Below are 13,791 nucleotides of genomic sequence, written 5' to 3'. Positions count from 1 at the left end.
TAACGCAATACTTTAACAGTGAAAAGTAATGAATAAGTTACTAATAAAATACAATCTATTGTAAAGCAAAACAATCCAGATGTTTAAAGTTGTTTTAATGGAGCAGGAGTCGACCAGTTGGCCCTCAAACCAGCTCCACTGTTCAATAACATTATGGAGGATTTGACTGCTCCACCTTCCTGGCTACTCCTGACAACCTTTCATCCTCTTGATTAACAAGAATTGATCCACTTCATTTGTGAGATTGCCCATTTTGTAGCAATAAAGGATAGATCAGGTCACGTTCTAGATGGTATGAAGTTAAATACAGTGGATGTCCAAAGACAGACTTAGGGCTTCAGATGCATAGATCTTTAAATTGTCACCAACAAGTGCAGAAATTAATCAAGAAAGCTAATGGAATGTTGTCCTTTATGTCTAAAGGACTGGAAGACAAGGATGTAGAAGTTATACTGCAGTTATACAAAATTCTAGTTTGACCCCACACAGTGTAATACTTTCAGCAGATCTGGGGGCTATACCTTAGGAAGGATATACTGGCTTGGAGGGAGCACAATGTAGGTTTAGAAGAATCACACTTAGACTTCAGGGTTACAAAGATAGCTTATAGAGTTTAGAAGGTTAAGGGTGATCGGATCTGAGCTTTCAATATATTAACAGGAAACAACAGGGTAGATGAAGATAAACTGTTTCCATTAGTTGCGGATCCTAGACTAGGAGGTACAATCTGAGAATTCGGGCCACACCATCAGGTTAGAAGTGTAGAAGGACTTCCTTCACATAAAGGGTGGTAGGTGATAGGAATTCTCTTCCACAAACAGCAGTAGATTCAGGATGAAATAGTTAATTTTTTGTTAAGCAAAATTATTAAGTAATATGGAATTAAGCCACAGATCACCCATGATCTCACTGAATGGTGGAACAAACTCAAGGGGCTGAATGGCCTACTCCTGTTCCTGTATTCTCAGGTACTTCTACCTTCATAATATTCAAGTACTTTGTTTTCAACACATTTCAGGATGGAAGTTCCAAAGACTCTCAACAATCAAAAGAAAAACACCTTTACTAATCACTGCCTTAAATGAGCAGCCATTATTTTAAAACATTGCCCAATTCTAGATTCTCTACAAAGATGTCAAGATCAGACAGGATGTAACATATGCCTGATGAAGGGCTTTTGCCTGAAATGTCGACTCTCCAGCTCCTCGGATGCTGCCTGACCTGCTGTGCTTTACCAGCACCACCCTCTCTACTTTAACATGTTTCAGCCTAGTCACTGCTGAATCTACTAAACTTCAGCAAATACATGTCCAACTCGTCAACCTTTCCTGATTAAGCAACCCACCCACTCCAGGAATTAGTCTTACAAACCTTCTTTGTCCCGCTTCTAAAACATTTGTATCCTTTTTGCAAGGTTTGTAGCTCAGGTTGAGGTTTAGGGTGTAGATTTGCTCGCTGAGCTGTAGGTTTGATATCCAGAAGTTTCATTACCTGGCTAGGTAACATCATCAATGGTGACCTCCAAGTGAAGCGAAGCTGTTGTCTCCTGCTTTCTATTTATATCTTTCTCCTGGATGGGGTTCCTGGGGTTTGTGGTGATGTCATTTCCTGTTCGTTTTCTGAGGGGTTGATAGATGGCATCTAGATTGTTTATGGCGTTGTGGTTGGAGTGCCAGGCCTCTAGGAATTCTCTGGCATGTCTTTGCTTAGCCTGTCTCAGGATAGATGTGTTTTCCCAGTCAAAATGGCACTCCATCCACAACGCCATAAACAAACACATAGATCTAGATGCCATCTATCAACCCCTCAGAAAACAAACAGGAAATGACATCACCATAAACCCCAGGAATCCCATCCAGGAGAAAGATATAAATAGAAAGCATGAGACAACAGCTTCGCTTCCCTTGGAGGTCGCCACTGATAATGTTACCAAGCCAGGTAATGAAACGTCTGGATGTCAAACCTACAGCTCAGCGAGCAAACCTACACCCTAAATTTGTATCCTTCTTTAAATAAGGAGACCAATACTGTATTCACCAAAGCCATGTATAAATAAAGCCTAACCTCCCTATGTTTTTTAATAATTTCCACTCAGAAAAAATTATCACACTTTATTAGCTTTCCTAGTTAGGTGTTAACATTGTTGAACTCGATAGTGAGTCCAGAAGACTGCAGACTTCCCAAGCTGAAAATTAGATGCTGTTCTTTCAGCTTGAGCTAAATTTCACTTTTGTTTATGACTTCCAGCATCTGCAGTTCTTCAGTTTTTTCCTCCATCAATGCCAATATGTTATTCCCTACACCATTAACTTTTATTTTTCAGAATAACTTTTGATGTGACACGTTATCAAATAACTTCCGGAAATCTAAGTACAATATATATACTGGTTTCCCTCTATCAACACCGCATTGAATCACAGAATCCATACAGTGAGGAAATAGGCTGTTCGGCCCATCGAGGGTCACGCTACATTCTTAAAGAGCTTCAATAAATTGGTTAAACATTTTACCATTAATTGATTTCACGTTTACAAAATCATGTTGACTTTGCCTGATTCCCATTAATTTTTCAAAGTATCCAGCTATATTCCTTTCATAATCACTTTCAACATCTTTGTCATGACAGATGTTAACTTGTCTGTTTTTGCTTTTCTTTTTCCCCTCTCTTTGAATAATAGAATTCTATTTGCTATTTTCCAATCAAAAGGAACATTTTCTGAATTTAGGGAATGTTGGAAATTTAAAATCAGTGCATCAACTATTCACTAGCCCCTTCTTTCAAGATCCTAGGAAGAAATCAATCATGAGCGAGGGACTTGTTGGTCCAAGACTCCAACAATTTGCTCAGTACTTTTCATGGTAACTAATTTTCTTGAGTTCCTCCCTCCCTTCCATTTCCTGATATACAACTATTTCTTGGATCTTTTGTCTTTTAAATTTAGTGAAATTTAAATAGGAAATTAGATGAGGAATTCTGAAGTGTTATTTATGTTATATTTTGGTAAATTGTTAAGAGGGGTTTATTCAATTTGTCAAGTATACAATAGGTTAACAAAATTGTTAAAATTTAAATTTTGATACTCTACAGTACTGGTTGTATTGAAAAAGTGTTGTATTTTAAACAATCTTAAATACTGAACATTAATATTTATATCTGATGAAGCCTTGTTTCTGTGTAGCTCTGTTGTCTGTAAAATCTTGCTGTCACTCTTTTCATCGTAGATTTGAGTAATCATTTCTGTTTTAAATTCCCTTTTCCAGATGTAAAATAGATCTGACAGAATTGTCACGCTAATTTCCCAAATGGCCAGCAGATGGCAATGTAATACATTTCCCCACATTACACCACTGCTTTGTTAAAACATTTCATAGAATCTCTTTAGTGTGGAAACAGGCCATTTGGCCCAACAAATCCACACCGACGCTCCAAAAGTAACCCACCGGCCTACCCTATTACTCTACATCCCTGAACACTATGTGCATTTTAGCATGGCCAATTCACCTAACCTGTCTTTGGACAATGGGAGGAAACCAGAGTATCCAGAGAAAACCCACACAGACACGGGGAGAATGTACAAACTCCACATAGTCAGTTGCCTGAGGCTGGAATCGACCAAGGTCCCTGGCACTGTGAGGCAGCAGTGCTAACCACTGAGCCACCATGCTGCACTTCAAATCAGTTTTTCTTTTGACAAGTATTAGTTTTGCTATTGTTTGAAAATATTGATTTAAACAAAATCTTTTCAACATATATAAGAATGTAATTTATATATTTCAAGGTTAACATTAAATCTGTCAGATTATTCCAATGCCCGAGTTTGGATATTCTTCCCCAGAACTGATACTGTGAATTTGGATTGTGAGGCATACTCACTTTCTGAAAATTTATCAATAATATTGTCAGTTGTACCAGTGTTCAGCATTTAAAGCAAGTTCTAATTCTTCTAACTGCTAGTCATTCTTTTACGAAAGCAGGAAGGAGTCAGTCTGTTGTTATGCAAGGCATGTGATTTATATACATCCATTAACATCATTTATATTAGAGGTCGAATTTTGAACTGAGTTTTGGTCTATGTATATGAGGGGATTTGATGATTAACTTGTTAATATTTCTTGAGCCCTTTTTTTTAAACCAGTATGAGAAAGAGATCTTGGAGTCCTAATGGGAATTTGTTTGCGTTGGAGAGTTTTATGAGTAAATGTTGAAGTGTATTTAGCTGTTTTCAGTTAGAAGAATCAGGAATAGTTTTCCTTTTTGTTGACAGGGAAGACCCACAGCTTGGAAAACTTTTGGATTCAGTACATATAACCCTTGGCTGAAATTGGAAGCATGATTGGTTTCTTGGAGCAAGACGTCAGTGCAGAAAAGTCAGAAATAGGTTACCCCAGTGTAAGAGTTTGATTTGGAATTTCCAGGCTAGAGATGTTTGGTTGGAACCCTGAAAGGGCTATTCAAAGCTGAGACTTTCTGAGCTGAGCTGTGTGAATATCTAAGGAAAAGGCTAGCACACTCTCAAAATCTGGAATTGAAAGCAATAGTTAAGTGAAACCTAAATACGTGATAGAATACAGAGACAGTTCCCTGCTCTAAGTACTATGAGGTTGTAGTGATAGCAAAGTATTTTTACTATGTGTTTTGAATTCTTTCATTGAAACACAGAAAATAAGAGGGAGCAAGCTATTTTGTCCTTTGAGACTAGTCCACCGTTCAATATGATCATAGCTGATCATTCAATTCAGTATCCCGTTGCTGTTTCACTACAATCCCTTTAATCCCTTTAAGCCACAAAAAATACATAAAACTCTTTCCTGAAAACATTCAATGTTTTGGCCTTAACAACTTTTTATGGCAGAGAATTCTACAGGTTCACCTCTGAGTGAAAAACATTTCCTCATTTCAGTCCTAAATGGCTTACCCTGTATTCTTAAACTGAGTCACCTCTTTTGGGTTTCTCAGTCATCATATACTGTGTCATCGTGTTAGAATTTTATACGTTTCTATTGAGAGTCTCATTCTTCTAAACGCTATTGAATACAGTCCAAATAGATCCAGTCTCTCTTCATATGTCAGTCCTGCCATCCCAGTAAGCAGTCTGGTAAATCTTTGCTGCACTCCCTTCATAGCCAAAACATCCTTCCTCAGGTAAGGAGACAAAACTACACATAGTACTCCAGGTGTGGCTTCAGCAAGGCTCTGCACAATTGCAACAAGACATTCCTGTTCCTTAACTCGAATCCTTTTACTATGAAGGCCAACATGCCATTTACCTTCTTCACTCCCTCTGTACCTGCATACTTACTTTCAGGAAGTGGTGTACAAGGCCAGCCAATTCTCACTGCAATTTCCATTTTCCCAACTGGATAATAATCTGCTCTTTTGCTACCAAGATGGATGATCTCACATTTATCCATATTTTCTTCACTTGCCATGCTTTTGCCCACTCGCTCAAATCACACTGAAGCATCTCTGCATTCTCCACAGTTCATCCTTCCACTCAGCATTGCAAACTGCTGCAAACTTGGAAAACTTACAAATTCTATTACACGTAAATAGTTTGGTTTAGTTTATTTTATATTATTTCCTTTTGCGTAATAATCTTGTTATTTTATTGTTAAAACCAGATCTGCAGTATTGTGCACTTGTTTTTGAGGGAAAGTCTAACTCATTAAATAAAAAGAAACTCATTAAGCCAGTTTTCAATCTGGAATTTGCCTTGCAATAACACCAGTAGGGATTATAACATTGTCTTCTACAGTTGTTTATTTGAATTACATAGGTCAATGCTAACTCCAATCTGCACTTTCTCCTTCCTAAATAGCTCCCTTACTGGGGAAAATTAGCTTTTTTTTTTTAAGTGTCTTACAATCGACCTGTTCAGTGATGATATGACATACCTCTGGAGCAGGTAGAATTTGAACCTGGGACTCCTGGCTCATTTTTCGTATCATGAAGCTACAGGTACTGATGTTCAGAGAAATTTGGGGAGGTATTTTCAAATCAATGGCATTACACACCTCTGGAGCAGGTGAAACCTGAACCCAGGCCTCCTTGCTCAGAGATGGCGATAGTACCACTGTGTCACAAGAACCCCTTTTTCCTGACTGATATGTTTACTTCAATACCTATTAGGTCCCCCCAATTATACCTACAGCATGTCTTGGCTCATTCTTAAAGAGATCATCATCTATAACATTGTCACGAATAGTATGGTTGGTAAGTTAGAAATGTTCCCTCAATAGTGCTGTCTTCTTTTTTATTTTACTGTAATCACTGAATGTGCTCAGTTTAAATAGCAAATTGCCATTTGTTGACTTTCTGCTCTCCTACTTCTACTTCTCCCTGATCCTCTCTTTTAATCATGCCCTTCCTCACCCTACCCCTCTCCCAACCTCTTACTCACAAGTGAGTGACAGGGAGTAGCAGGTGGAAGTGATGAGCAGGAGGGTTGGGGAGGTGGGTGGTGGTCGCTAGGGGCTATGTGGTTATAGAAAGAGTGGCAGATGACATGGAAACATTTGGGTCACACAAGCAGGGTTATAGGAATTCACAAATGAAACAGTTAAAAGACTGTTAATCAACTATTTGCAACTCCTTTTCATAGAATCATACTGTACAGAAGAGATCTTTCAGCCCATCAAGTCTGCGCTGACAAAAACTACTCTAAATCTTTTGTACAATAAATAGCATTTCTATAGTAAATACAATAAGTTAAATTATGGAATTTCTTACAGTTACAAAACTTACTTCTTAGCTTTTAAGGCTTTGTCTCTCTCCTCAACAAGTTTTCTTTCTTTGGCATCAAAGGTTTCTTTCATCTGTTTGACCTGTGTTTCTAGCTTTGTCAGTACTTCAGCTTTGTTTTGCCACTTCTCACTAGCAGCACTGTAACATCAAAACATCATGGAGATAAAATAATCAGTTCTAATACACAGCTGTTAGTAATCAATAAAAGATTTTTTCAGACTTAGCTGGCTGTTTTATTTTTTATTCCTTCAGGTGATGTGGACTTTGTCAGCTGGGTCATCATTTATTGTTTATCCCTAGCTAACCTTAGAACAATGAGAGCCTTGTTGAACCACTAAAGTCTTTTTGGTGTCGGTACACCCACAGTTCTGTTAGGAAAGCAGTTCCAGGATTTTGACATAGTGACAGTTGGTAAAGTCATCATGACTTGATTTGATGAATTTGAGGATCCCGAAGAAGGTAAGAGTAGTGATTGCAGAGGGATGGCTATACTCTTAAAATCCTGCTTAGATATCGTGGTGGTGTTGAAGGATTGTAGACTTGCTAGAGGTTATACAAATGAACATAAGAAATGTATGGAGCTTTTAAAAAGACAAAGCATTTTTAACCAATTTGATTTGAGTTTTTTTTAAACGATGATTAATGAGGGTAATGCAGTTGATGTGGTGTATGTGGAATTCCAAAAGGAGCTTGAAAGAAAAAGCCTTGTTAGACTTGTCAGCAAAGATGAAATCCATGGTTCAAAAGAGGGACATGGATATGAAGTAGGCTGACTGACAGGAAACAAGCAGGAGGCTGGAAGAACACAGCAAGCAGGCAGCATCAGGAGGTGGAGAAGCCAACATTTCAGGTGTAACCCTTCTTTAGGAAACAGAGCAGTGAACAGTTTATTTGGAATTGATGAGAGGATGTATAGATCGATTTAAGGGCCACTGCTTTTCTCAAGCTTGTTCGTTAAGGAATCAAAGCTAAGGAGACATATATTGAAAAAGTTGAGTTCTTCTCTTTTGTGAAGAGATGGTTGAGACCAGATTTAGTAGTGTTCACAATTATGAGGGATTTAAAGAGAAAGAGTAAACCTGTTCCCATTTGTAAAGGTAGAGAACTAATGGATACTAATTGAAGGTGTTTATCAAAACAAACAATAGAGACATAAGGAGAAATATTTTTCATGCAGGGATTGATTAATATCTAATATGTATTACCTGAGTGTGTGGTGGAGGCAAATATACCTGGGGCTTTCAAAAAGGAATTGAAGAGAAAAACTTGCAGAAGTACAAGGCAAGGGTGGAGGTTGAGACAAACATAGTTTCTTTGCCTAAAGCAGGGAGGAATATGACAGACTGAAAATCTTCTTTCTGTGCTATAACCATTTTATGGTTATAGCACAGAAGTAACCTTGGAATACAGGATTTCTAAACAAATGTCTTACAGTTCAGACCACGTCACCTTTGATCCAGTGCATTTCAAAAAGCTGTCGTCAGCAGAAGTATAAAAATTGACAATTAGCAATTATCCGACTACTGCAATGTGCTTAATTTAATTAAATTCTGTATCCCACTACCCTATCTCAGTCACCTGTGAATTACTGGTGTTGAACACACACTAGGATTTACACTCTACAGCCACTAATATTTATTCTCCACAAAACAGAAGTGTGAAACAGTAATAAAACCGTTTAATGTTTAAATTAAATGTAATAAGAAAATTGACATAATGTTTCAATTGCCCATTTAAAAAATATCCAAATATTGGCTTTTATTCATGCAAGCAGAGATTCTGCCTGCTTTCACTTGTTTGCTCACAGTCAGAGTCACAGAGATGTACAGCATGGAAACAAACCCTTCGGTCCAATCCGTCCATGCCGACCAGATATCCCACCTGCCAGCACCTAGCCCATATCCCTCCAAACCCTTCCTATTCATACACCCATACAAATGCCTCTTAAATGTTGGAGTTGTACCAGGCTCCACCACATCCTCTGGCAGCTCATTCCATACATGTACCACCCTCTGCATGAAAGCGTTGCCCCTTAGGTCTCTTTTATATCTTTCCCCTCTCACCCTAAACCTATGCCCTCTAGTTCTGGACTCCCCGACCCCAGGCAAAAGACCTTGCCTATTTATCCTATCCATGCCCCTCATAATTTTGTAAACCTCTATAAGGTCACCCCTCAGCCTCTGACGCTCCAGGGAAAACAGCCCCAGCCTGTTCAGCCTCTCCCTGTAGCTCAGATCCTCCAACCCTGGCAACATCCTTGTAAATCATTCCTGAACCCTTTCAAGTTTCACAACATCTTTCCAATAGGAAGGAGACCAGAATTGCATGCAATATTCCAACAGTGGCCTAACGAATGTCCTGTACAGCCACAACATGACCTCCCAACTTCTGTACTCAATACTCTGACCAACAAAGGAAAGCATGCCAAACGCCTTCTTCACTATCCTATCTACCTGTACCCATCTCAGATTGATCTCTTTCCTCACTATCTCCCTGGGTCCCACCCCCCCCCCCCCCCCCCCCACCTTACTAGTTTAAATCCTCCCAAGCAGTTCTAGCAAATTTCCCTGCCAGTATATTAGTCCCCTTCCAATTTAGGTGCAATCTGTTCTTCTTGTACAGGTCATTTCTACCCCAAAAGAGATCCCAATGGTCCAAAAATGTGAATCCTTCTCCCATACACCAGCTCCTCAGCCATGCATTCATCTGCTCTATCCTCCTATTCCTGGCCTCACTATCACCTATCATATAGTTCTATCATAATGTAACACAGTGCAACTCAGTCCACAGAGGATGTTAGGGTATTTTGTCTAATCACATTCAAGAACTCAGAGCAGTTGAGCTGAAAAAAATTATCTCAGAGTTCTTTGGAGTTAAGAATTTCATCATTTTAACAATTTGCATCTAACTGGCAATACAATGACAGCATATATAAATAAAATGCATTTCACAAACAGCTTGATAAATCAACACAACAAATTCAGCTCTGGTGAAGGCAGGTCAGTGCTGGTCCCAAGCCCTGTTAAATTATGTCATTGGCATTCATGTTAAGAATTACCCTGCAGGTTCTTGTGCTGAACCCATGAGGAAAGGGCAAGGGTCACCATTCAACAAGGATAGCGAAAGAAGCTGGTCAAAACAGAGGTGAAAAGGTGACCAAACTCAAAACAAAAAGTCTAAATGTTGGCAACCTAACTGTGAGAATCAGACACATAACCGATCTGATGATGAAAAGAGGAATGTAAACCAGGGGTGTCCAGGAATCAAAGTAGAAAGACAAAACAATCAAGAGAAATTCATAGTGAATATAAACTTTATCTTCATGGGTTTGGTGGGAGAAGGAATGAAGTTAGAATAATCATGTGAGAAAATGAAGGACAAGAAGCTGGTAGTGTAAAGAATCAATGAGCAGAATGATGTGCTGTTTCAAGCAGTGGAAGAAAGTTGAAGGCGAGCCTCATTGCATAGGAGGTAAAAATTCACTGCTTTGACCTGTTGTGGAGCGCTCACCTATACCAATGTAATGATTGAGATAGGGGTCATTAGTCTACGTTACATAGGCATGAAGGATGACCACATCTGCAATGTAACTGATATAAGACACGTGACTGGCCAAGAGAAGGGTCATGGGGGAACGGCTATGTGTGAACATGTGAGTTGAGCAGCTACAGATAGAAAGGAATTCATGGGCATCAATGGTGTTGTATATTGTACTTAAAGGGCAGGGTCAGTGGTTTCAAAGAAGGAATTTGGGAACAGGTAGATAATGCAATTTAATTAATATCAAGCAGTGACAGGAGATAAACTTGTACATATGGGGAGAAAAACAGTTGGATATGAGATTATTCATGATGGAGACAGTTTTGGAGAAGTGAGTGAAGAATGAACCAAGATCCAGAAGTTTGCTATTTCACACTAAATAACGATACAAATGGAACTAAAAGATACAAAATCACCTCAATCTACAACAGTGATAGTACAGAAACACATTCTGAATAAATGTTTTATCTATTGTCACTTGCATTTTACAGTGAATAATACAGTAAAATACAGTGAAAAGGTTCAACAGTTGTCTCAATAAAAAAAAGTTCGGAAGTGTTGAGCTTTCTTTGCCAACTCTGAGATCTACTTGGTGTTGATATACATACTGCACTGTTAGACTGAGAGTTCCAGGCTTTTAAACAAGCAACACTGAAGGAATGATGATAATGTTTCCAAGCTTCAGTGGTGAGTAGTTTGGAGGGAAACTTGCAGGTGGTGGAGTCCCCAACTATCTGCTGCCCTTATCCTTCTAAATGATCCTAGTCATGGGTATGGGAGATGCTAAGCAGCTTTGATGGATTTCTTGATGCATCTTGTGGATGGTACACAGTGATACTATTATGTTTCAGTAGTGTTCAGTGGAGCGAAGTTGTGGATGTAGTGCTAATCAAGTAAGCTTTGTCCTGGATGTTATCAAACTTCCTGACAGTTGTTGGAGCTGCAATTGTCCAGGCAAATGAGGAGTATTCCATCACATTCCTGACCTGTACCTTGTAGATGATGGACAAGCTTTGGAGAATCATAAGGTGAGTTACTCACTGCAGGATTCCTAGCTTCTAAACTGCTCTTAAAGTCATATTTATATGTCTAGTTCAGTTTAGTTTCTGGTTAATGGTAACCCCCCAGGATGTTGATAATGGGGCATTCAGTGATCGACACGGTGGCTCAGTGGGGCGGCTTGGTGGCTCAGTGCTTAGCACTGCTGCCTCACAGTGCCACAGACCCAAGTTCAATTCCAGCCTCAGGTGTATGTGGAGTTTACACGTTTTCCCCGTGTGTGGGGTTTTCGCCAGGTGCTCCAGTTTCTTCCTGAAGTCCAAAGATGTGCAGATTAGGTGAACTGGCTATAGGTGAATTATCTATAGTGCTCAGAGATGTGTAGGTAGGTGCATTAGCCATGGGAAATGCAAGATTATGGGGATAGGCTAGGGGGATGGGTCTGGGTGGGATGCTCTTTGAAGGGTTGGTGTGGATTTGGTGGGCCAAATGGCCTATATCCAAACTGTGGGGATTTTATTAAAAAAATATATGATTTGATTATTTTTTGCTGGAGATGGTCATTGGCTAGTACTTGTGTAGCAGGAAAGCGATTTGATACTTATTAGCCCAAATCTTGATATTGTCTAGACAGGCCTCAGTATCTGAGGAGTAACAAATGTGCAATCATCAAAAAAATCCATACGTCTGACAATATACTGGAAGGAAGATCAATATTGAAGCAGCTTAAGATGGTTCGGCCTAGGAACTACCCAGACAAACTCCTGTACAGATGGTCTGGAGCTATGAGGACTGACCTCCAACAACAACAACAACAACGACAACCTTTGTGCTAGGTATGAAACCAATCAGCAGAGAATGTTTCAATAGATTCCCCTTGTTTTGCTTGGATTTGATGCCATTTTGGTCGAAAGCAGTTTGACTTTCAAAGGCAGTCACTCTCACTTCATCCCTGGCATTCAGCTCTTTTGTCCATGCTTGAACCAAGGCTGTAATGATATCAGGAGCTGGCTGGGTCTAACAGAATGCATACTGAGTATCAATGAGCAAAGTACTAAGCAAGTGCTACTTTGAAGAAGGGCTTATGCCCGAAACATCGATTCTCCTGTTCCTTGGATGCTGCCTGACCTGCTGCGCTTTTCCAGCAACACATTTTCAGCTCTGATCTCCAGCATCTGCAGTCTTCACTTTCTCCCCGTCATGTAGATTACATCAACTACACTATCCTCATCACCGAGCCATCTCCTTGAAAAGACTCAGTCAAACCTGTCAGAAATGATTTTGTCCTGACAAAGCCAAACTGAGTATTCTTTATTAATCCTTGCTTCTCCAAATGCAGATTACTTTTGACCCTCCAAACTTTCCCCCAAAAGCTGCTACTGATGTTAGACTCACTAGTCTATAATTTCCTGGTTTATCTCTACCACCCTTACTGAATAATGGTACCACATTTGTCATCTTCTAGTCCACTGGAACCCTCTTGTGACCATAGCAAATTTGAAAATTAAATTTCAGAGCAATTGCAATCTCCTTCCTGCTGTCAACAGGCGCTGGGGATACGTCTTCAGGATTTATCCAGTTTTAATCCCGTTAAAATTGTTAATTCCTCCTCCCTCTCAGTGCTAATTTGTTCAAATTTATCACAGTACCCCTCCCTGATCTCTATATCAACACTGGCCTTCTCTATAGTGAATATAATGCAAAGTACTAATTTAAAACCTTATCTGCGTTCTTCTGGCTCATACAATTTGCCACACTGGTGCCCAGTGCCCACTCTTCCCTTGTTAAGCCTTTCCAAAATCAGCTCATACTCTTGCCCTGGTTTTCCTCTAACTCTTAAAATCCTTATAAAATCCCTTCATAGTTTCCTTTATGTCACCCAGCAGCGTTTATTCATGACCCCTCTTTGCTCTATTCATTTCTTAAGTAACCCCCTACCTTTCCACACCTTACAGGGCTTCTGCTATTTTTAATCCTTTGTATCTATCAGAAATTTCTCAGTTTTACCATATCCACTCTTCTACATTCCTCAATATTTAGGATTCTGTGGACTTGTTGCCCTATCCCTGTTATTTTTATGTGGGCATATTGGCCCGGCATGCTACTATTTTTGAATGACTCTCACTCCTCTGATGTGGATTTTCCTACAAATAGCTGTTTGCAGTTCACCTTGGTCAGATGGTGCCCTAAATTAGAATCAGTTAAAATTGCTCTGACAGATCACACAAAACCAATGGGAGAAGAGAAAATGAATGAATGGATAGAAGTACTTTAGTAAATGAAGCTTTCTCCATCTTCAGCATGAAGATACCGCAAAAATATGTTATCATGAATCAAAGGTGACTAGTTAGAAGACAGGTGCAAGTATGGTAATATAAACTAAATTGTACAATTAAAAATAATACTTTCTTTGAGAAAATTTAAAATTGAAAGCAATTGGCCCAATATCATTGGCCACAATATTCCAATAAATATTGGAAACTAAAATACAGTATTGCAACACTATA

The 13,791-nt window shown here is 39.3% G+C and overlaps 1 protein-coding gene across 3 annotated transcripts in view; it reads right to left on the bottom strand.

Annotated features, from left to right (window-relative positions):
* lrrcc1 (leucine rich repeat and coiled-coil centrosomal protein 1) overlaps positions 1 to 13,791 on the bottom strand; it is a 200,518-nt gene that overhangs the window by 20,121 nt on the left and 166,606 nt on the right. For all 3 annotated transcript variants that reach the window (XM_043688159.2, XM_087986500.1, XM_043688160.2), the window contains one exon: positions 6,746 to 6,883. In XM_043688159.2, coding sequence (XP_043544094.2) covers positions 6,746 to 6,883 — 138 coding nt within the window. The remainder of the gene's footprint in view (positions 1 to 6,745; positions 6,884 to 13,791) is intronic.

The sequence above is a fragment of the Chiloscyllium plagiosum genome, unplaced genomic scaffold (assembly GCF_037043375.1).
Source record: "Chiloscyllium plagiosum isolate Xiang-an unplaced genomic scaffold, Cpla_swu_hap1 HiC_scaffold_4, whole genome shotgun sequence".
In the NCBI taxonomy this organism is placed as follows: Eukaryota; Metazoa; Chordata; class Chondrichthyes; order Orectolobiformes; family Hemiscylliidae; genus Chiloscyllium; species Chiloscyllium plagiosum.
This window is presented reverse-complemented; position numbering and strand designations above follow the sequence as displayed.